Source organism: Erithacus rubecula (genome assembly GCF_903797595.1).
Source record: "Erithacus rubecula genome assembly, chromosome: 5".
NCBI lineage: Eukaryota > Metazoa > Chordata > Aves > Passeriformes > Muscicapidae > Erithacus > Erithacus rubecula.
This window is the reverse complement of record NC_136687.1, coordinates 4,440,525-4,462,464: the sequence shown is the minus strand read 5'-3', so window position 1 is coordinate 4,462,464 and position 21,940 is coordinate 4,440,525. Positions and strand designations below refer to the sequence as shown.

Sequence of the window (21,940 nt, the reverse complement as noted above, 5' to 3'; positions counted from 1 at the left end):
AATATATCCATAAATATCCTTGTTTTATTCTAAGCATTTACCTATATTTACCTGAAAGGGCTTGATGGCACCAAAGTGAGGACTTTGTCATTCCTGTTTTATAGGACTTTCAAACCCAAGACTGTGCCATGTTTCTGCATTCCCATGAGCAGCAAGGTACAAATATTCACATAGACAAGAGACTGAGGTATGGTGAGGTTTTGTTTAGACTCCAGCTAAATCTTCATTTTTTCTAACTTGACCATAAAGCAAAGTAGTTTCTCACAGAGATGGGATTAATCCAACACTTCATCCCATCTTCCAAGCCTGACATCTTACCCCAGGCATCCATGGTGAATCCCCAACAGCACAACAGACTTTGGTGAAAGCCCCCACAGGTAGAAGAACCCAGCAGGAGGGATTGCACCCAGGTCTGCAAGGACTCTTTGCCTACAGCATCTTTCACTGAGGTTTTATTTCCTCCATAACAAAACATTGCTAAAATTTTGGCAAATCACAGAGTGAGATCTGCATTTCTTTTATTTATTTTGTTTCCACGAAGCAACTTGAAGTATTTAGTGAGTTTACACCAAAGAGAGGTTTGTTCAAGGAATGTCATAGAAGGAGGAGCCTTGACAATACCTCAAGGGGTTGATCCTTCTTTTTGGGCCTTTTGTTCATGGATGCACAATCATTCTCTTCATCATCTGAGAACACTGAGCCTTTTGTTTCACAGTTTGTCTCAGGTGGCTTCTCATACCTAATGTCCACACTTATTTCACCTATTTAACACAGCCATTTTCAGCCTAAATGTGAAGACACGGGATGAGGAAATCAGTGGTGGTTTGATTCACACAAACATCACTCACTGCCAAGCCATGCATCTTCCAGGGATTAATAGACAGAAGGTCACACATCACACTCTAAAAATAGCAGCTGTGGGGTTAGAAATCAAAAGGCTATTGTTTACAAAGCCATTATAAAGTCTATTTTGATTACTTTACATGGAATTGAGACTAAATTCACAGCCTCTGAAGTTTGGGAGGTTTACACTAGAAAGATACTTTTTGTTTGTTTGCTTGCTCAAGGATAAACAAAATAACTGATTTCTTTAATTGCTGTTTCCTTCCATAACTCCTGCATCTATTGCTGCCTCTAGAAGACTCCAAATGGGTGTTGAAGTCCTCTGGTAAGCACAGAGACACCTGCCTGGGATGTGGAAATAGGAAACACAGCATCACTTACAGATTTGAAACCAAGAGTGGTCAAGGCAAGCACTCAGTCTGAGACCCACTGAAGTTCACAAAAAGCTTCACCAGGCATTGAATGGACCCCCAGCAAGTGTTGCTGGAAAACCAGTGCAGGGAAAAGTCTCTCTTATCCCTCTGGAGTAAATGTAGTGGAGCATTAGCTCTGCTGATGGACCTGAAGGCAGTTTATTGCTCTAAAACTACAGACCACAAACACTTGGTGGTTCTTACCCTTGTAACTTATGGCATGAACTTTGTGGGACTGGTCATGTTCCACAACACAATCCACATGCAGACAATACAGACACTAAATGAGACATAAAAATGAGTATTTTTAATGACCAGTACCAAAGTAAGAGGTACAGAAGAGGAAACTCAACATGACCAAGCTTCCTGCTCTCCAGTTTTTACCAGCAGGGTTGGAGGTTTTTCTGTTTAATTGAGAAGGCTTTTTTGGTTCTGAAATATGGCAGGATGGAACTATTTGCTATTTAGGCATCACTAATCAGAATTACTGAGTCTATCCCTTGTTGCATGAACATGCATAGAAATAATGCTCTTAGTGCTTCTTGTCTCAGCCCGACTGTAAGAGTCTGCTGGACCAAAGATGAAACGTCAAAGACTGAGACCAAAAACAGTTCTTAAACATCTAATACTTACTAATCCCTTTTGATTCTTAAAGCCAAAAAGAACTGAATTCTTTGATAGCTCTTTCAATTGGGTAACAGACAGAGGGGAAATGATCTGGCTACAGCAACACCACAAGTCATGAGCAGGTCACTGGGGCTCTCTCCAGTGCCAAATTAAAGTCAGCAGCTAATCACTCTCAGCCCACAGGATGCAGCTGCTGCTCAGGACAGCAGCCTGTGCACACCATCCCCTGCCCACTGACCCCATGCTTCTACCCCTTTATCACCATTCACATGGGCAGGCTGGAAGCCACCACTGCAGGTTTTCAGGAAGAGCTGGAAATTGACTTTTACCCCAGCTGTGCTGGAGATGTTGAAAGGCACGTTGCAGAGAAGCCCAGGATAATGCTGAAATGTTTTTCTTCTATGTAGGACTGCACTGTGAAAACTGCACTCTGGGGAGAATTGAATGTGCTCTACACCACATGGAAAAACAGTACAGAAATGTTTTGGTTCACTATTTTATCCCTCTACTTGGCAAGTAATCTACTCAGGAGAAACCTAGCTTAGAATCTCTTGGATGTGGAAGCTGTTCTTTGCTGCCTGCCTAAGCCAAATCAAAATTTAGTCAAGTTTAGTGGTAAAGAGGTCAAGACCTCTTTTAATAGCCTCACTGAGGTTTGCACAGTGGCCCAACAACACATTTCCAGCCACGTGCCTCTGAGAGCAGACAGGGGCTTTCACCAGGGAAGAAGGGGACAGGATGGAGGGGTGTTGGAGAACCAGAGTTAAGGTGTTCAGTGACCAGAGTGAGGAGACACTGGCTGCTGAGGCTGAGTGGATAGAATAATGAAAATGTGCCCTGCTCCTATTCTACAACCAGCCACTGCCCTGGAAAAGGAAACAGGAGGAATTGTCAGCCTGATAATGCTTCTGTGAATCCCATGGTTTTGCAGCATACATTGCTTTCTTCATTACTGTTCTCTCTCTTAAATTAGATGCTGGGCAAGAAAGATACTCAGGGAGCTTTTCCACCCATGTCACCTCCACAGCAGGCACAGTCTCCTGCTGGCTTTTCTGCTCTCCCCATCAGTCCAAGTAGCACATCCATGTCCTGAAGCTGCTTCCTTGAAGATCAAGAGGAGAGCTCAGCCTCCAAGCTGGCACAAACTGCTTTGATCCCTGCAGCTGAGAGGTCTGTAAAGTTCACTAGAAGCTGGGCTGATGCCCTCTTCTTCCCTGCTCCACATTGTTGTGAATGGGACACTGAAAACCAGCCAAATGAGAGCCAGTTTTGCCTCAGCCTCACTGAACTTGAAAAAAGAAGATGATGTGCTATTCCAGGCTCTTCCACTACTTTTCTGGCCACTGATGAGCACAGATCTTGAATACACATGGCACTTGCCTTAAGACCTGGAACAAGAAGGGAGGATTCCCTGCCCATCCTGCCTTCTGAAGAGCAGCTGCTGTGTGAGCCCCAGCTCTGAAATTGTTACTTTTTGTGAATGTGGTGATGACATGACAAAAAACTGATTTTCTGACACCAAAAAAAGTGAATAACAATGTAAGGCAGGGAGTTAACCAGAAGAACAACACACACGTGAGGAACTGGTGAGAAAGGAGGTGGAGATTTGAGGTGAAATTAAAGGGTTCTGGGACACCAAGGTTTGTTACCAGAAAAGGTAAAGGTTGAGGAGCAAAACACATTGTCAGGGCTGGAGTGTGTGTTTTGAGGACAGCACTTGGCCTTGGGTGATCTCCTGTGTGTTTCCAAGAGCCATCTTTATGATCTGAGGCAGCAGGGCCTCAGTCACTATCAGATATCCCCAAAGTAGCAGAGTCAGCAGTGGGTGCTGCTCCAGGACAGCAGCCAACAGCCCCAGGGACTGTCACAGCCAGGAGGTGGCTGTGTAAAAACATGGATTGTACACCAGACCTTTGCTCTGACTCTGCCTGGGAGACTCTCATACCCATCCCAGGGCAGGCTGTGTTTTAGGTATCTTCACCTGTTACATTTATGGCTCCACATCTTTATGTGAAGGGGCTGAATTGCTGCAGAAGTGGGAAGCAGGCTGATATTCCAGGACTAAAGCTGCTGCTGCCTCTTGCAAACACCTTTTCAGTGCACACACCAGATTACACTCCTCTTTCCATTAAAGCAAGACAGAATCTGGCTGTAAACAGTCTAAGGAAATGGAGCCCTTAATTCCAGTTCCTATCATTCCATCATAATTCCTCCCAAGGGAACTGATACAGCCAACACATTGTGTGGGAAGCCCTGAAAATGGACACATTTCAAATTAAACTAGACATTTGAATGCTCTGCAGAGTTGAGATCTGAGCTGCTAATCCACCTCAGGGAACAACCCAGCATGGACCAGGAAAAGTAGGGCCAGATCATTGCAATCTTTGATCTCTGTGATCCAATAAGGCTAAGAAATTTCACTTGCAAAACTCTTCTTACAGCAGTATCTGAGGTTCAGTGTGCTGTTTTTTTCAGCAATCACTTTAATTCAGACTCTGGTCCTTGCTGCCATGTAAATCTTTAGCAAATTCCTGTGGATTTTCATGAGTACAACAGAAGTCAGGACCTGGCCCATTCTAAGTGCAAGTGAACAAATTACTTTGACCTAGATCCTCTGAAAAATCTGGACACTTGAGTACAGTTACAGTGAGAATCAGGCAACTTTGATGTTGGACATGCCCTTATTTTACAGGGCACAATACTTCTTTCTCCCATCACTTTAATTCCTTGAGAGGGATGGGGAAAACCAGAGTTACAGACTACACAAACCAAGAGTGAGGGATTGTATTATTGTAATGGAAGGTACAGTCACTCCAAAGTTAAACCTTTCCAGGGGATATAAAGATATAAAGAGCTTTGCACACCACTTAATAAGCACAGGAGAAGAGACATTTATTATACGAAGGCCATCAGCTTCTTTCCCCTGCAACAAAGACAAATTCACCATCATTTCCAAAAGACATTGACCCAAGTCCTGTACTTTCCCAGCAGTTTTCATTGCCAAACCAAGGAGTTAGGAGCAGCCAACTACAGCAGCACACACTGCCCAGGGGCCACCAGAGTCAGACATCCTTTCCAAAGCTGGAGTCAAATGCAACCAAAGCAAACAAGCCTAATCACATCAACAAAGTCATCCGTTAATGAAAACACATCCCACAAATGTGTGAGTTGTTAAGTGCTAGTCTATTCCAAACACCTCAGAGGAAAATTCATGCAATCTGTAACACTTACATCAGAGTCCCATAATATTTACATAGAGAAAAAGAAAGAATAAACTGTTAGGAGAAAACATTTGGGTGCAGAGGGGGAAGTAACATTGTTTCAGAACACAGACATATTCATCTTTGCTTTTATCATATCTGTAATTCAGCTGGAGTTTATTGAACAACAATTAATGTTTTAACTTTCTGCTGGTAAAATGCAAATGTACTTTAAAACTACTGATTTCCCATAAATTTTTTTCGTCCCTGAAATAATCAAAAATAAATGAAACTAAAATCACAAAAAGAAAATCACAAATTTGTATTCAGAAATACCAGTGCAAAGTAATGCAAACCAGCCCTGTAAAAATTTGTTTCAGTATTTAGTAAAGGGAAATTTTAAGGATCAAAATGCCTAGAGCAACAGAAAATTGTTGTTTGTCCTTTAAGCTCAATATGGTTAAAAAATGAGAATGAGAGCTGGAAGCAAACTTGGCCAAGAACCAAACTAAAACCACCTATACCATTTAATTGAATTAGTTCAGAGATGTGCAATCAGCCCCCTTGACACAAAGTCAATTAGTGTTTTTAAAGCACTTTCCACTCTAATAACTCATGTGCACTTTTTAGCATACCACACAAAAGGAGTTGGATTCAGCTAACAGACCAATAAGGTGATTTGTTTAAAGCACAATTGAGGGATGTCCCATCGAGGCCCTTGGTGAGCTGCACTGCTGATTGTGTGTCATCTGTCACCTTGTGGAGCAGAACCCTGCAGTGCACACCAAAACCAGACCCATTCATCACTAATGTCCCTGCACATTTCCTGCACTGCCTAAGGCTTCTGATCAGCATTTTAGTGTTAAATTCCCCCTCAAATACTTGCAGTCCCAACACTTCTCCTGACATACAGCTGATCCTTCAATTCATGATAGATATATTTAATGTCCACAAGAATTAAAATGGTTTCTCCGTCTCAACCATGCCCCAGGTCTTTGCAACAGCACCTAAGAGACATTGGTTGAGAAAACACCACCAAACATCATTTTGTTACTTTTAAATGCCAGTCCCAAGCAAGATTGTTTAATATCAAACAGCGTTTAAGCATTTGCCAGGCACTGCCAAAAGACAAACAGATATCCCTGGAGATTTTCACTCTGTCCTCTCTGAAAGGGAAAAAGAGCTCTTACATAATTGTACCATTGCTCCTGAGTGCTGCAGCCTGACTTTCCACAGAACACAAAGAAGATAAATCAGAAACTCGGGTAAAAACCTGGAAGGAGTTCCACCAACAAAGGCCTGGCCCTGAACAAAAGCAAGAGGAGCTGGCATAGAAGCTGTCAAAAAGATGGCCTGGAGTACATCTGTCAAACAGGCTTGTACTTGAGTGAAGCTGCCCAGAGCAGAAAAGGATGAATGTCCTGAATTGCATCAATGCTTTGTCATGTGCAGACCATGAGGCCAGTGGGAGTGATCCAAGTGGGCAGGAAAAGGCTTTCCTGTGGAGCCAACAGCTTCAGCACAGAGAAACCCACCACTGCTGGCAGGGACAGTCCTGCTCCAGAAGAGAGGAGCCCATCAGCCCCCAGCCCAGCACTGCTGGCAGGGACAGTCCTGCTCAGAGCAGAGGAGCCCATCAGCACCCAGCCCAGCACTGCTGGCAGGGACAGTCCTGCTCCAGAAGAGAGGAGCCCATCAGCACCCAGCCCAGCACTGCTGGCAGGGACAGTCCTGCTCAGAGCACAGGAGCCCATCAGCACCCAGCCCAGCACTGCTGGCAGGGACTGTCCTGCTCTAGAAGAGAGGAGCCCATCAGCACCCAGCCCAGCACTGCTGGCAGGGACTGTCCTGCTCTAGAAGAGAGGAGCCCATCAGCCCCCAGCCCAGCACTGCTGACAGGGACAGTCCTGCTCTAGGACACAGGAGCCCATCAGCCCCCAGCCCAGCACTGCTGGCAGGGACAGTCCAGCCCAGGGGGCTCAGGCTGTGCTCAGCCTGCCCTTCAGGCTCTGCAGAAATGCACACTCCATGGCTCCTGCAGCCCTCATCCTCATGATACATTCTCTCAGGATATCATCTAGAGAGCAGAATGCTTGGACTTTTGCTCCACCAGCTCTCCTAAGAGCTGTGGAGGTTTCTGTGAGTCAGACAGGGAAATAATTGAGTTTGACCTGCAAGAGCATTAAGGCAACTGCTCCTGCCAAAAAGACTGCACCAAGGCTCTAAAGTAGCCTTTAAAATCCCTGCTTGAGGAAAGATTGCCTATCTCCCCATTTAGATGATAAACTCCTTGGAAATAAGTACTGTTAATGATGGGACTCTGAAATTTGCTACACTAAAGTTTGCACCAAGAAAAGATGAGTGCCAACAGCTCAAGGCAACTTAGTCCTAGCTAAACAAAATTAGATTCTTTCTTCCTCCAGCATTTTGTGACATTGAAAAATGTTCACATGACATAGTCAGCTCTCCAAGCTACCAAAGATGCACTTACAAAGAGCATTTCAATGGCAGGCCACTGTCTGAGAGTGCATTAATGCATCTATTGCCTTGGAGACAGAGAAAGGGCAGCTTGTGGAAGCAGAATGAACCCTCTATGACACAGAGCCTCGGCACGTCCCTATTGATATGGACTCAGGGACTGGATTATGTTGGAGAGGGGGCAGGAATAGTAAAACAAGACAATGTGAAAGACAGGGTACACAATTTCAACAAGTTCAAAATTGCTTTGGGCCCAATTCATAAACATGTTGGACTGATTGCTGCTTTAGCAAAATTAAATGACTTTCCTAAGATTACCTCAGGACTGCTAAGCCCATAAGGATTCAGTGATTCTTTTTATAAATAACACTTTGAAGTTAAATCCATAAAGTAGGTTTAGGCTAAAATTAGAAGGGATCTAATAAAATGCCCTGGTATTTGTTGAAACAACCAAGTGTTTCATGGTTGTTTCAACAGATACCACCTTAAATATGCTTCCTTGTCCTGCACAATGGCAGACTCACCCAGGAAAGGAGGTGTGACAAATCAAATGTGAGGCTGGGTTTGCCACCCACGCAGGGTGCAGGGAGGCTGTGTCAGGCTGGAGCCATCAGCACTGCCCAGGGCTCTGGCACCAGGTGCAGGGCTGTGGGAAGGCACAGGTGGCTGCAGCATGGTGGCAACACTGTGATCCTTTAGTCCTTCTGCTGCTGTCTCGAGGTTGATTCGTGTGCAAAATAAACACGAAGCATATGAGATGGGAAGAAAAGGAGTTACAAAGGTCTTTTGCTTCCACCAACATGAGACACTGCCAGTCTGTATTTCTTTTTTCTCCCCAGACAAGCTGCTTGGCAGTCCCATCCTCTGGTATGCCCAAATTGGAGTTCTCCCACTCCTTTCATCTGTCACTGGAAAAAAAAAGTGGCATGTCTGGGCTCTTAGCAACCGAGCTAACTGGCACAGCACTGAGAAGACCACCAGCAACTAAACCATTCACTGCACTCCAACGTTTGTAAGCACAATAGATGCTGGGGACAGTGGGGACATTTTTCAAAAATGCTTCTGACAAGAGAGTGAATCACAGAGTCAGTTCAAGCCTATTTTGTTATACCAGGGTCTGCTGCTGGGCTTTGCTACACACCCTGTTTACCTCAAACACAAATGTCCTTTCCACCAATGGAGAAACGTGCCAGTCCTTAGGGAACACAGCAAAACAGGGCTGGGACTGATGAGGTTTTGCTCTTGCTGCATTCCCAGGGGATTTACACCAGCACTGGGGGACATGGGGCAGAGGAGTTACACTGCACAGCAAGGACATGGCACATCCTCTGGAAGAGCAAGGAATGAAGTTCTCTCCAGGGAAAAGTCCCCATCCTTGGGTAACACAGGTCAGTAGGGTGAGAAGCACTGCGGTTCTTGCCAGCACACAAACGGCTCCCAAACCCACTCACAGCCTGGCCTTCCCCTGCTTTGTTCCCCTGGTGTTAGGAAACCCAGTGAGCAAGAGCATCAGGAGCAAGCCAGGCTGGGGAATGCAGCCATGCCCAAAAGGGATGCATGGATACCAGGACACCAGGAGATCCAGCACTCACCTCTGAGGAGTCGGCATACCGAGCAACACGTGCACACTGAAAGAGGAGCTGAGCATTAGGAACTCATCAGGTGAAGCCACTCACTCTCAGAAGACACTTGGAACCATTTTGAAGTGGACTTCAAGGCCCTCGTGTGCACAGGGAGATGTCTCCACTGAGCAGCTTGGAGCACAGACTCAGGAATGTGCCTCATCCCAGGCTGTGTCCATATGGGTGTTAAGGATGGGGTTAGGTACAGCTCCCTGCTGCTGTTCTCAGACCACTGAACAGAAGTAACTCCTGACTGAGGGAGCTGGGAGTGTGGGAGTGTGGATAAGCAATGGATAAATGGATAAGCAGGGATGCACAACCCAGTGCAAAAGGCTGTATGATAACAAACAGGATGCAATACTGCAGTTTGTAAGGCTACGTGCCTGGATTCTTTCAGGAGATTTAGAATTCTTGTGGGAGAAGTCTGGCTGCTGTGACCACTCATACTGCTTCTAAGGAAAACTATCCACACATCCCTGATCTTCCTAAACCAGGAGGGTCCTTCAGGAATTCATATCCTGATGGAATACCCATAAGAATGAAAGCAACCAAGGGAATTGCATTGCACTCTGCAGCGAAAGCAGGTGATTCATAACTGTCCATGAATGTGTGAAGTTTACAGTTTCATCTTGAGCACAGTTTGTGTTCCAGGAAACAGCCTAAATTTCCAGTTTGAGTCTTTCAATTCAACACTCACAGCGACATCAATGACTCCACATTAAAGAAAATTTTTGAAGAAGAAAAGGCTTGATCTTTGTGTGATATTTTTAGTTATGATTATCCTGCACTGGAGACACTGGAAGTTTAGCCATAGTTTCACATCATTTGAAAGCAGCACTATTTAAAGCAGATGTCCCACTGCCCCTTGCACTCTGCCCTCCACCTTTCTTGTCCCATTGCTGATGTTTGTGCTGCAGCTCTCTATTGACTTGAGGATCAAGAGCAACCTGGAAGCAAGGGATAGCATTTAATTTGAACCAATCCCTTGACTGGGGTCAGCATGTAAAAATAAGATTTAAATGTATCCAAAGGAAAAGACAGATGGGCCAGAGGCAAGCAGCTGGGTTATACCCTTTTTGTGGGAGTGCTGCCTCACACTGACTGGATGCTGCTGTGAAACTATGGGCTTTCTCAAGAGACCTGCTGTGGGTTCAGCCTCTGATTTTACACAGAAAGAAGCTGATCACAGTTTTATCCTTGGGAGAACAGATAACATATATCTGGCTTGTTCTTACACACCTTTCTGATTGATGGGGACTGAATACCCAAACACATCCTGACTGCTGATGTTCCCCTGCCTTTGTTCTGTACTGCAAAGTCTTTGGTCCTTCAGCACAAGACCAGATAACCAGCTTTGATTCTCTCCTCCTCTGAGGAATGGAGAGTATCAGAAAGCACATGGTCCATTTCTGCTTTGAAATCATTCCAGATAAGAATGATCTTAGCCTGGGACAAGCTTAAGCAGAAAGAACTGGGTTTGGGTGATACAGAGGGTGGCTCCATTGTTTGTGATCCTCTGCCCCAGATGCATCAGCTCTGGACACTGGCTGTCCTGTGATGCAACACAAAGTAAGGCCATACTACAAGGTTAAGAAGTGCAAAAGCTCCTGTTAATAAAGACAAGTCTGTATGTGGATTGTTACTGGACAGCTGCCAGAACAACAGGATTCCCTTGCAAAATATTTGGAGAAACTGTTCTGGAATTTACAGTTTTCCATAACAATGCATAGCCACATGACATTTACAGTTCCCAAAGGAAGGAGGCAGTTCTGCCTGTGGAAAAAACACACGTTGGGATGGGCATCGAAGTAAAATGTCACAGTCCATCATCTGGGTGCCAAGGACAATAAACTGAGAAATGCTGAACAGAGAGTGAAGTGAAAAATCAGATGAAGAGGTGGTGGGCTTGCGTGGAGGAAGGGGATCACTGTGTGTCCTTGGTGCCCAGCAAAGGAAGGTGTGCACATGGTGCCTCACAGGATGTGCTGTTTGTGGGGTCAGCAGCCACCCACAATTCATGGCAAAGCAGCCTCTGCCTCTTCATGGCAGCTGGGTGTGGCTTTTGACTGGGTGTGAGGAGGGGGAGAAGGGTCTTTGTGTGGCATGAGTGTGAACACACCCACTGTGTGCTGAGCAGTCCCACTCCTGCAGAAAGACAATCCTCACAGCAGAACTGCACAATGCACAGGCACCACTGAAAGGCAGCAAAGACAGCAAATGGTAGAGGGGAGAAAAAAGTAGAAAAGGGTAGAGGAAAAGGAGCAAATCCCTTTTTCTCAAAAGCAACTCCTGCTTATTCTATTTTTGGCCTCATATGACACTCTTCAGCAGGCAAAAAAAAAAAAAAAAAAAACAACAACTTTGCTGTATCTGCATGAGATCATCACAAAATGCCAAGCTCTTCACACAGTACTTTGTGTCAAGAGGGGATTCAAAGAATCACAAATCCGTCTAAGCAGCACCATTCATATTACAAAAATAACAACCGTGGAAACAAATCAGGCTGGGTGTTTGTGTAGCCTGGTCCTACAGCCCACTGGTGTCAGGAGAGCCTTTTGACATGCATCAGTGGGCTTGGAAACATGCCCGAGAGTTGTGAAACCAGAACCTGAGCTGCTGCTGGTGCTCACAGGGGGGATGGGGGGTTTAATACCAAAAAACCTGAATTTTAGCACCACCTTCCATGCACCAAAAAAAGGAAAACCCCAGACCTCTCTCTTTCTCTTGGCCTCATCATTTTCTTTCAGATATCACATCTGCTCTTAAAAAGGTCACGCAACAGGATTGAAACCAGCAACACTAAGTTCCACATCAGGTCTGGCTGTGTTCCCATTCTTTAAGGAATGGGAGCCATATAAACAACTCTAAGCTCAACCTGAAGAGCCTTGTCTTCTCTTTTCCTCACTGTTCTAGGTCACAGTATGCCTCCACACACCATTTGTTCTGCAGCAAAGCTGGCTTGAGGAACTTCCAGTGCCTGGCCTCTTGATCTCATATCTCCCTGAAAGTCTCCCAAAACAGAAATCTTGGAAGCTTCTGAAAAGGCAGATTGGCACATTGGCTCAAACTAAAAATAATCCCTCAAAAATTGTACAAGAAAAATCAAAATCAGGATTTCTTCCTCTGAGTTCACAGCTGCCTTCTACTGGACAGCTTGAGTAGCCAGAGCTGAGCTGTTTCATCACTTTATCATCAAAACAGATCATAATCTGTATGGGCTAATAGAACCACAGCATGGTGTGGGTTGGAAGGGACCTTAAAAATCATCTCATTCCATCCCCACTGCCATGGGCAGGGACACCTTCCACTAGACCAAGTTCCTCTAAGCCTCATCCAGCCTGGCTTTGGACACTTCCAGGGATGCTAGGCACCAGCTGCAAGCAAAGTTCTCCTGATAACATAATGATAATGAAAATTATAACAACAATAATATAAAACCCAAAGAAACTCCCTTCAGCATAAAAGATCAAAGATCAGTGCCTGAGGAAGGGGCCACCACAGTGCAAAGCCACCACTCCTGGCTGGTATTTACAGCAGACCCAAGTGGGGCCAGCTCTCAGCATCCTCCATGACAGGTCCCATGTGATGACAGGGGTTTAGCTTTTATTGGCTAATTTAGTTAACATGCATTTTTATGTTCAGACATCATTGTTCCATCTATATTTTAATTCTAATCATATGAGTTTCACAGCTCTCATCAGAAAGTGATGGTGCTCTTGGTGTGCTTTTCTTCCTTGAGTGCTTAATCTAAAATTCTATAATAGTGAGGCTATCACCCCTCAGAAACTGAACTCTGCTGTCTTATCAGTCAAAGAAAACACACCAGGTAAGAACATGGCTCTGTGTTCTTCACTGGGAGCATAACCTTTAAACTCAGCCCTCAGCTAATTCCCTCAATTAGTGTGGTCACAAAGAGATCAAGGAACAGGCACAATTCTAGCTGTCAGCAGACAAGGACAATCAACATAAACCTTCTCTGAATTATATAAAACCTTAGATTTTGTTTTGGGAGTCATTATACCCCTATTTTAAGGTTTCTCTTAAAACACCAGGAATAAAACACTTGCTAAAGGAAAGGGTAAGATGTTTCAGTTCAACATTTCAGTTTACCCATAGAGAAAGTGTATTCAACAGATAATGTTAAAAAAAAGGGGAAGTCTGATTCACAGAATTTGTAAAAGGCTTGAAGAATAACCTTTAGGAAGGATGAAATGAGACATTTCCAATACCCCTCCAAAACTAAAGCAAATTAGAAGCTACCCAGGCTTGAAACACTGCAAGTGTTTGCACAGACCTCAGCACACACCAGTTGAAACTGCTGAATTTCTGATTTGCCAGCATATGTTTCACAAGCTACAAAGTGCAACACGCCTGCAACTTTCTGTGGCTTCTCTTCACAGCACTGGAGTTGAGTGATCTTTGGTGGTGTGTGGGAATCCTAGAAGCCATATGGAGCCACCTGCTTGGGATAACCCTCCATGTCTCAATTTTTGAGATCTAATCTGTAGAGCTATCTCCAATGAAATGTTTTGGATTTGGACTCAAAAACGTTTCTTTAACCAAGCTTGAAATAATTTTTTTAAATGAATCCTCAGGAATTAATCTTATTTACAGTATGATAATTGTCCTTGGGAGACACAGTTTTTTCAGCATGGCTTGCAGCCCCCAGCCCAACTTTCCAGCTCAGGTTGCAGAGACTTCTCTGCACACTCGAGTCCCATTCTTGGTATCAGCCAGGAATAGTAACCATCAAATGATGACACTGTTTTTTTCTCCTAAGTGCCAAGGGACTCAACAGCATGTCAGTGTCCTGGGAATTCTGGTATGTGCTGCCTGCAGTGTCTGTTTCTCTCTGTTCCTGCCAAGGGCATGACTTCATTGAACGGTGTGATATTCCAGACAACACAATACTGAAAATAACACTGGCACTTACCTGAGCTGCCAGTGCCTTCTGATGCACTTCTGGATGGTTTTGGGTGGCTCTGTTTGCTACCTGTCCTTACAGTGACTGAAGGGGGAACAGTGCTGCTGCTGTCTCCACGGATTGTTGAGAGATCCTGCATGCTGAAGCTCCGGAGTCTCTCAGACAGGGCTCCCTGTCCCTAATTAAACACAAATAAGACTAAGTTAGATCCAACATTTTAAGACTTTTTTCTCTCTTTCTTATTGAAATCCATCATGACAATAAGAAGAGAAAAAAACTGTATGGTCCAGTAACCTAGAGATGACAGAAATGTGTTGCTGAAAGCATCATTCCCTCTCTTGGCTCTTCCTTTTCGAGTGGTTCTGTGACCTGATTCAAAATCTGATTCTTCATAGCAGTGATTTGAGCAGCCTTGGCCACATACAAAGGAGCAGGATGTTGTTGTATCTTTCTAGCAGGTACTTTTCTTCACTAGGAATGAGTCAGATGCTTGGCTTCAGAATCACAGTTAAATGGCCTGCATTAGAATAACTCCCTTTTAAAGTTAATTATCTATGATAATATCACTCAGCCACTCTCAGCAATACACAACATTTCCAGAGCACAGAAAATTTGAAATTTTAATGTAATAAAACTATATTATTAAATTCCAAGAAATACAACAATGTTTTTTTTCACCCAGCTTAAGGAAGAAATAAACTAATATTTTTCTTTCTTTTTTTTTACACTAATTCTTAATCTGACAATGAAGATATTCTTTGATGAAAGGAATGTAACTATAAAGGACCTGTTGGTTAAATGGCACTTTCCATTAAAACTGCACCCATCAGAAGCTTAACTGTAAGTATTCTGTAACCTTCATATTACACCACAGCCATAAAGTAGGAACACTAGAAAATTAAATCCATACAGAATCATAAAATTTTTGAGCTACATTAATGGCATTCAGACTTTAAGCTACATTAAATACATTCAGAATATAAGTTGCATAACGGATAAAAATTTCATTCATGTTTTAACATTTTATAGAGGGAGAGGATCTGGAAGATACTTTATAGCACATAGTCTTGAAAAAAATACTGAAGTAAATACATAGAGCCTGATTCTACCATTCTTTCTGCAACTGTAAATTAGGAAAAACTCAATGGATGCTTTGACTGAGATGAAATCAGAAAGAAGGCAAATAACAGACTGTAAATATTGTCCTGTTCAACAAAAAGATAAGACAACCTGTAGCAATTCCCCCACCACTTTCATCTAGACTTGTGTTTGTCCAAGCAGCAGAGCCTGACTGCTGCCAGAGGACTTAGGCTAGGACTGGACAAGGACATGTCACTGCTCCCTTCTGGGCTGCAGTTTTGAGTATCCTGACCCAGGGTACAGCTCAAGGCCAGTGGAGAGCTCACTCTGGTGCTGGCCTGGCACAGAGAAAGGACTCATCCTGAACAGCTACAATCCAGGGCAAGACTGGCCACATTCCTTGCTGAAACTGTGAGGTGACACTCCTGTCCCCTGTGCACTGGCATTGATCCATTGGGAAGGCAAAGCAATAATTTGCCTACTGATTTATAACACCACTTCAGAAAATAATGCCTCTACCTCACTACAAATTTCTCAGCACCTTACTTTTAGGGTGTGTAAGTAGAGAGGGCATCAGGTGCTTATACCTACAGCCACTGTGACAATCTGTACTTTTTATATTCAAGAAGTGACAGATCAGTAACCTCCAACTTTTCAGCCTGAAGCTTTTTGTACAAGAAAAATGAGTTCAAACTTCCTTCTAACTCCACATTTAGCTTTCCTGCAGACTATTACAGAGAAGCAGCAGACTTACTTTGCTCTTTCCCACTAGCCTATTCTACTTTTGAAAGTATTTTAAACAAATGGGGTTTCCTTGTTTATATACAAAGGCATATTATGTTGCTGATTTTATATGCATGGCAGTGGAGGGGAGTCTTCAGAACTTATATTTTGCTAAATTCACCTCTGCTCTCACATTCTCCAGGCCTGGCATAAGAGTTGGTGCCTGAATTTTGGCTACTCCCACCAGTGGCTGAGCCACTCTTGGGGTATGTTCTCACTCCAAGAGTCATCTCCAGTTAATCCTCTGGGACCAGTGTAAGCTGCATTTACTCTGCAAATGTTACTGGGCTGGTAACTGTAGCTGCCTTGCATGGATGGTCAGCTGGGTGAGATCTCAGCTGCCCAGAGCTCAGTGCAGTTCTGGATGGGTTTTGGAACTTGCACTGAATTCCTGCACAGACATGCCATTCTCAGTGACTGATTCAAAGCCAACACAAGATATCCTGCCCTGCAGCCTGATTACAGCAGACAGATCTCCAGGGAGAGCAAGATGACCATTAAATAATGTGTTGCCACTGCAGGATGACTGGGCCAGCAAAGCCAGAGGGTTAGCAACTGATGAACTGTAACTTGAGTGCTGTATTCCTCCATCACACCCAGCTCAAGTGGCAGCAGGGTTCAGGATTTTAACCTCCCCCCAGCTGCTCTGCTCAGCCAGCTAACCCAAATTCCACTTCATTCCAGCCAGCAATTTATGTATGTGGACATGAGTCAGGTTAGAGGTGAAATTCATGTGTCAGACCAACCTGGCAGGGAAGATGACACCAACACATTGAAAATGAAGAAGATGTGTTAATATTCTTGCTCTGCACCTTGTGATATAGCAGCATAGAATGATCAAAAGCCTCAGAAAGAGCTTTGAAACAGGGAGCTGATATATGCCTGTCATCTGTGGGTCTGTCACATCAGCTTGTAATGCAGAGCCTTGAGCACAGACTGCAACAGCTGAGCTAAACAACTTGACTTTCTCCAGGAAAAAATTAACTAAAATTGCCTTTTCCTAATTTTTGCTTTAATTTTACCTGAGTTTCTAACAGCAAAAATAAAGACTGTTTATAAAACAGGTAATAGCAAAATATTACTGTTACTGTTCCTACCATTCTATGAAACAATTTTTCCAAATGTCAGAAATAGCAAGAACAACAAAGTCCTGAGTGAAGGCACTGAGCACCTGTGAAAACCTGCAGAGTTCCATTCCTTTTCTTTCCAGTTTCTTTGGCCTTTGTAGGGATAGACTTGATTTACTTGCTCCTAGAATACACTGCAACACTCACAGTTCTTCCCCAGTCACCACATTTTTACTCGACCCCAAATAGAAATGTGACAAAAGTTACCACAGAATGGGGATAGTTTCAGAGTAAAATGGAAAATATTGTTTACCAACCTTTATTTCCCTGTCACATAAGCAGCTGGTGTATATAAAATCACAAACATTTGAAAAGCCACCATGGTGAGGGTTTGCAGAGCTATGTTTTACAAATACTTTATCCAGATGTAATAATTATTATTCCACAAAAAGAGTTATCATTTACAAGCAAAAGAAAATAACAAGTTAATAGCTTTATTTCTCAACAGAACAGATTTAGCACAGCACATGTTTTGGGTTTTGTTTTGTTAAAACAATCATGTGGAAGATGAAGAGCAGCTGTTTGAGGGATTTTTGTTTACTGTTGTGGCCATGATCATGCAGATGCTCTTCCAACTGCTATAGACATGAGCGATATCCCAGGAATTTCAGCACAGAGAGAGGATCCAGGTCCTGAAGCTATGCCTGCACTGCAGGCCAGAGGCATGTTTGCAGCACATCCACACAGATCTGGGTGAGTTTTATCCTAGAGAGTGTGACAGCAGTAACATCATGACTAGCTGCAGTAACACCATTTCACTGTGTCAGCAGAGAAACAGCTCGATGTTATTACACAGCCTTCTGAAAATTGTGACTGGGAGGGCTGTGGGACTGAGGATGACACCCCCTCTCTCTCCTCCCACTGAACACCAGCAATTGCCAGCATGATTGTGCTGGCAGTGTGGGACCTGTGTCCTTGGGACTTTAGAGGACACAAGCATTAAATGGTGCTGGAAAACTGAGCCTTATTTCCCTCAGCACAAGACTCCCTGCCTGGACTCAGCTTCTCATCCAGCTTCTCTTAAGACATGGACCATCCCTGTGGGAATGTCACTTCTGATTTTACAGAGAGTGAGTTTGCTAGACAGTGAGGTTTTGGGAGCCACAGGTGGGAACAGATGTCTCTCTATTCCCTGATCCCTACAGTCCATCAGTCCCCTAATTCATCTGATAGGTAAAGGTACAGCACAAACTGAAAGTGGAGCTCTTCAGGCTCCTTTTGCCTCTTCTTCTCCCAGGATCTACCAACCTCACAAGTTCTCTTTTTACAGGGAAGAGCCAGGGCTCAGTGCTACTGAATAGGATAAAAGACAAATACTGAAAAGGTCATGGTAATATCACTGCCCAGTGACTGCTATCACTTGGTATCAACCTTATTTAAATTCATGACTGCACCAACAGTTTGAGGGCACTGGCTATCAGGACAAGCTGCAGAAGTTCATTTGTGATTTTAAGTGAAGCTAAAGCTCCCATTCACGTGGGATAGTAATTAATCTAAAAGTAATTTAAGTATATCTGATTTGGTCAAAATGACAGCTGTAGTATAGGCATTCCTTCCTCACTCACATTTAGCACATTTCCTCCTTTTTGCTTTAAAGAGTGTAACAAAACAGTATTTAAACACTGAATTTCCAGAGCCAGCAACCTGCAGATTGCCTTCCTCTTCATGTTGCAGACATCATCTCCAGAAACATCATCATATTCAGAAACAAACATCAACCTCTCTGGGTCCAGAGCACAAACACTGATGCAACCAATATTTGCCTTGAAGGATCAGAAATACTTTCAAAAACCTGAAATCTGCACTGTAAAAGGTACTCCATCAGAAAGAGCTGAAACTGTCTTAATTTCTGTTACCACTTTATAATCAGTCTCTGCATTCCCATTGGAATTAAGACTTTTTAGAGGGAGATGCATTTAGCAGTCTGGGAAAATTTGTTTTACATTCAATGGACTTTTTTATTATAAATACTTCACACGTGTAGGTAGCTAAAGCTAAAGCAAATAAAATTAAGCATATAATTTTAAAATCTGCAATTTATAGAACTGTCCCATTGAATATGATCTAAATGTGAATAAATAACAGTGTCTAGATTTTATTCTTCCTTCAGTCTGAAAATATGAAAGAATTCTGTAAACGTTATTTAGGCTTCAAAACACCTCTAATACCTACAAATTCCATTTTGCAGCTGTGGAAACTATGACACAGCATGACAAATTGGGAACTCAAAACTGCCAAGTCACAAAAGAGAAGCTTTTAATACAATCAGTGTTAATGCAGGATGGCACCTCCTGGCCTTTTGCCTCTTAGGATCAGCAGTTAATGGACAAGCAAGGGAACACTGAGTCACACTCAGCACACTTCCAGCACAATACTCAATCTGTTAATGTTCTCCTCTCTTTTTGCTAGAGCTGTGGTTAGTAGTTCTCCTCCACAGATGTCTGCATGCACGTTGCAGCCTCCATCCTTCCAGTGTCCACTACCAGGAGTGGTGCACGTTCCCAGGATGTCACTTCTGCTATGGTGTCAGCAGGACTGCCCCAGCCACACCTGCCAGAGATCCCTCAAAAGCTCCAATGCAACCCCAACCATCCTCACAGGGATCACAGCAGAGGGAGAGAGGCTCCCTTCATCCATTAGTGAGAACACAACAGCAAACACAGCAGCTTGGCCACTGAAGCAGCAATCAGCCCAGTTAAATGAGGGTTCCATGAACAAAGCTCCCTGCCTGGAGCTGGAGTCTCTTCAACTGCCAGCAGAGGACTTGGAAGGCAATTTGCTGATGAGATCAAGGACAGGCTTTTAAAGCTCAGCACGCAGGATCTACCCACTGGCAGCAGAGCAGACAGCATTTGGCCACAGACCAATCTCAGCTGAAAACAGCTCAAACTAGTCTAACAACTAGTCTAACAGGGAGCAGACATTAGTTAGGGGTTAGTAAAAGCACTCAGCAGATTACCTGCCCTTTTTTCTGGTCCAAATACAAGTGTAAATGGAGTAGCTGAGATACCTAGCAAAGGGAAAAAAGAGAGCCATTGTGGCAACACACATAAAAGCTTTGAGAATAAGATCTATTTGAAGCATAAGTAACTGAGGTGAGACATGAGCATGACACTGGGCACCATGTGCAGGGACTCATGTACACATAAAAAGCAGGGACACCCACCTGTGGACTACACCTCTGAACATAGGTTCTCCCTTCCTCAGCTTCCCCAGAGAGATGGAGAAACCACTCCATAACCCCAGCTGACAAGGTGTCACCTAACAAGTCTTTTTAAAGAGCAAAGCAAATTATAAACACAATGGGCTTGCTACTCCACTCCTTGCACTTGATTGATGCTTCCCACTGGAGAAATCCCCAGTGTCAGGCCTAATGACTAATTTAGGCACAGGATTATGTGAGGGACACGTGGCAGTGATTTTAGTCCTGGGGACTGACAGTTCTCCTGAGCAGTAGGGTGACAGTGGGAAATTCCCACAGCAGTGAGCAGGAATTTACACACAGCAGCTTCCTCATGTCTGGCTGCAGGCAGGCCCTGAGCAAAACCATCAGCTTTATGGTCTGAGCACAGGCATGAGTGAAGGAGTAAATTGCTTCTGCCACCATATGAACACAAATATCCTACAAGCAATATCCTTATTTATGGCCAGGGCCTGCATGCCATGCTGTCTGGAAGAGCTACCTGTTTGGAAATGTCAGACAGTAATAAAGACTGAAAGGGAAAACAGCTGACATTATTGTTGATGGTAGAAATGTAATTTCATCCACCTTTTTGGTTTGTGCAGTAATTTCCTCTCCAGGGAACTATTAGTTATTGTTTTTCCCACACTAGTCTCTCTGTATTTTTTTTTTTTTTTTGTTCTGCTGTCCTGTGCATTTAGTGAGTGTTGTTTGCTTGTTGGAGACACCAATCAAAAAGCCAACATGAAATAGAAACTGGAAGGAGTTACTGGATTGGGATTCTATAGATTTGTGAAAAACAGATTCTTAAAGCCTTCTGAATAAAAGATGCATCACACGTGACAAGAATACTTCACAAAATACTGCAATCAGTGTCATACCACCATATGTTTTAAGAAAGCAATTTGTTGTTCCTCTTTATTGACATAAAACAGCTCCAAGATCTTGGATTTTGGATCCCAAATGGAGATCCTTTAAAAGAAGCTATTTTTAAAAGCAACAAGATCAGACCATCTGAGATAACAGTGAAGTGTCCCCAAAGGCTTCTCAAGCTGTGAACTCTAAATCACTCCTGACCTCTGCAGCTCTAGGCCATGTTACTGATGAGGGCACATGATGTGGCCATCACAGATATGGTGCTAAGCAGATTGGCCAGAACTGTGCTCCCATATGTCTGTTCAGCAAAGGAGCACTCTCCCTCTGAGCAGCAGGATCTAATCATTACAAAGAGGCTTTATCAAGCATCTTAAGGGAAAAGATGCTCCCCATCCCCTGCCTCCCTCTCCCAATTCAAGCAGAAGTGCAGTTCTCCACTGTTATGCCATGAAAGGCAGCATGTCTCTCCCACACAAGTATTTTTGTCCCAGTTTCCACAATAAGTAGGTTTAAAATTGCATGGTAAATTAGGGATCTAAATATTGATTTCTGAGCAGTTGCACTGGCTACACCAGCTGGATACTAGAAATGAATGAAAAGGTGCTGTTTGTCTAAAGAGGAAAAAGCCTAAATCATCACCAACATTTCCCTCCCAGTGCTCTGCTTTAAAAAACAGCAAATGTACTGAAAAACTTCCTGATAAATTTCTTGGGCTAAGGGGCCCTAAGGTAATGAAGCTATAACCCTCCAGGGGAAGGTGAGCCCAAAGGTGGAAATAGAAATGAA

At 43.7% G+C, this 21,940-nt stretch overlaps 1 protein-coding gene across 10 annotated transcripts in view; it reads right to left on the bottom strand.

Annotated features, from left to right (window-relative positions):
• REEP1 (receptor accessory protein 1) overlaps positions 1–21,940 on the bottom strand; it is a 109,836-nt gene that overhangs the window by 49,538 nt on the left and 38,358 nt on the right. For 3 of the 10 annotated variants that reach the window (XR_013774303.1, XM_079306073.1, XM_079306075.1), the window contains exons 6-9: positions 20,057–20,107; positions 14,117–14,285; positions 9,154–9,189; positions 622–761 (exon numbers count right to left, since the gene is read on the bottom strand). Coding sequence is in view for 7 of the 10 variants with exons in the window: in XM_079306073.1 (XP_079162199.1) it covers positions 622–761; positions 9,154–9,189; positions 14,117–14,285; positions 20,057–20,107 (396 nt within the window). In the remaining 3 variants the exon portion in view is untranslated. The other 7 variants (XM_079306077.1, XM_079306079.1, XR_013774301.1 and 4 more) reach the window with 6 other exon arrangements.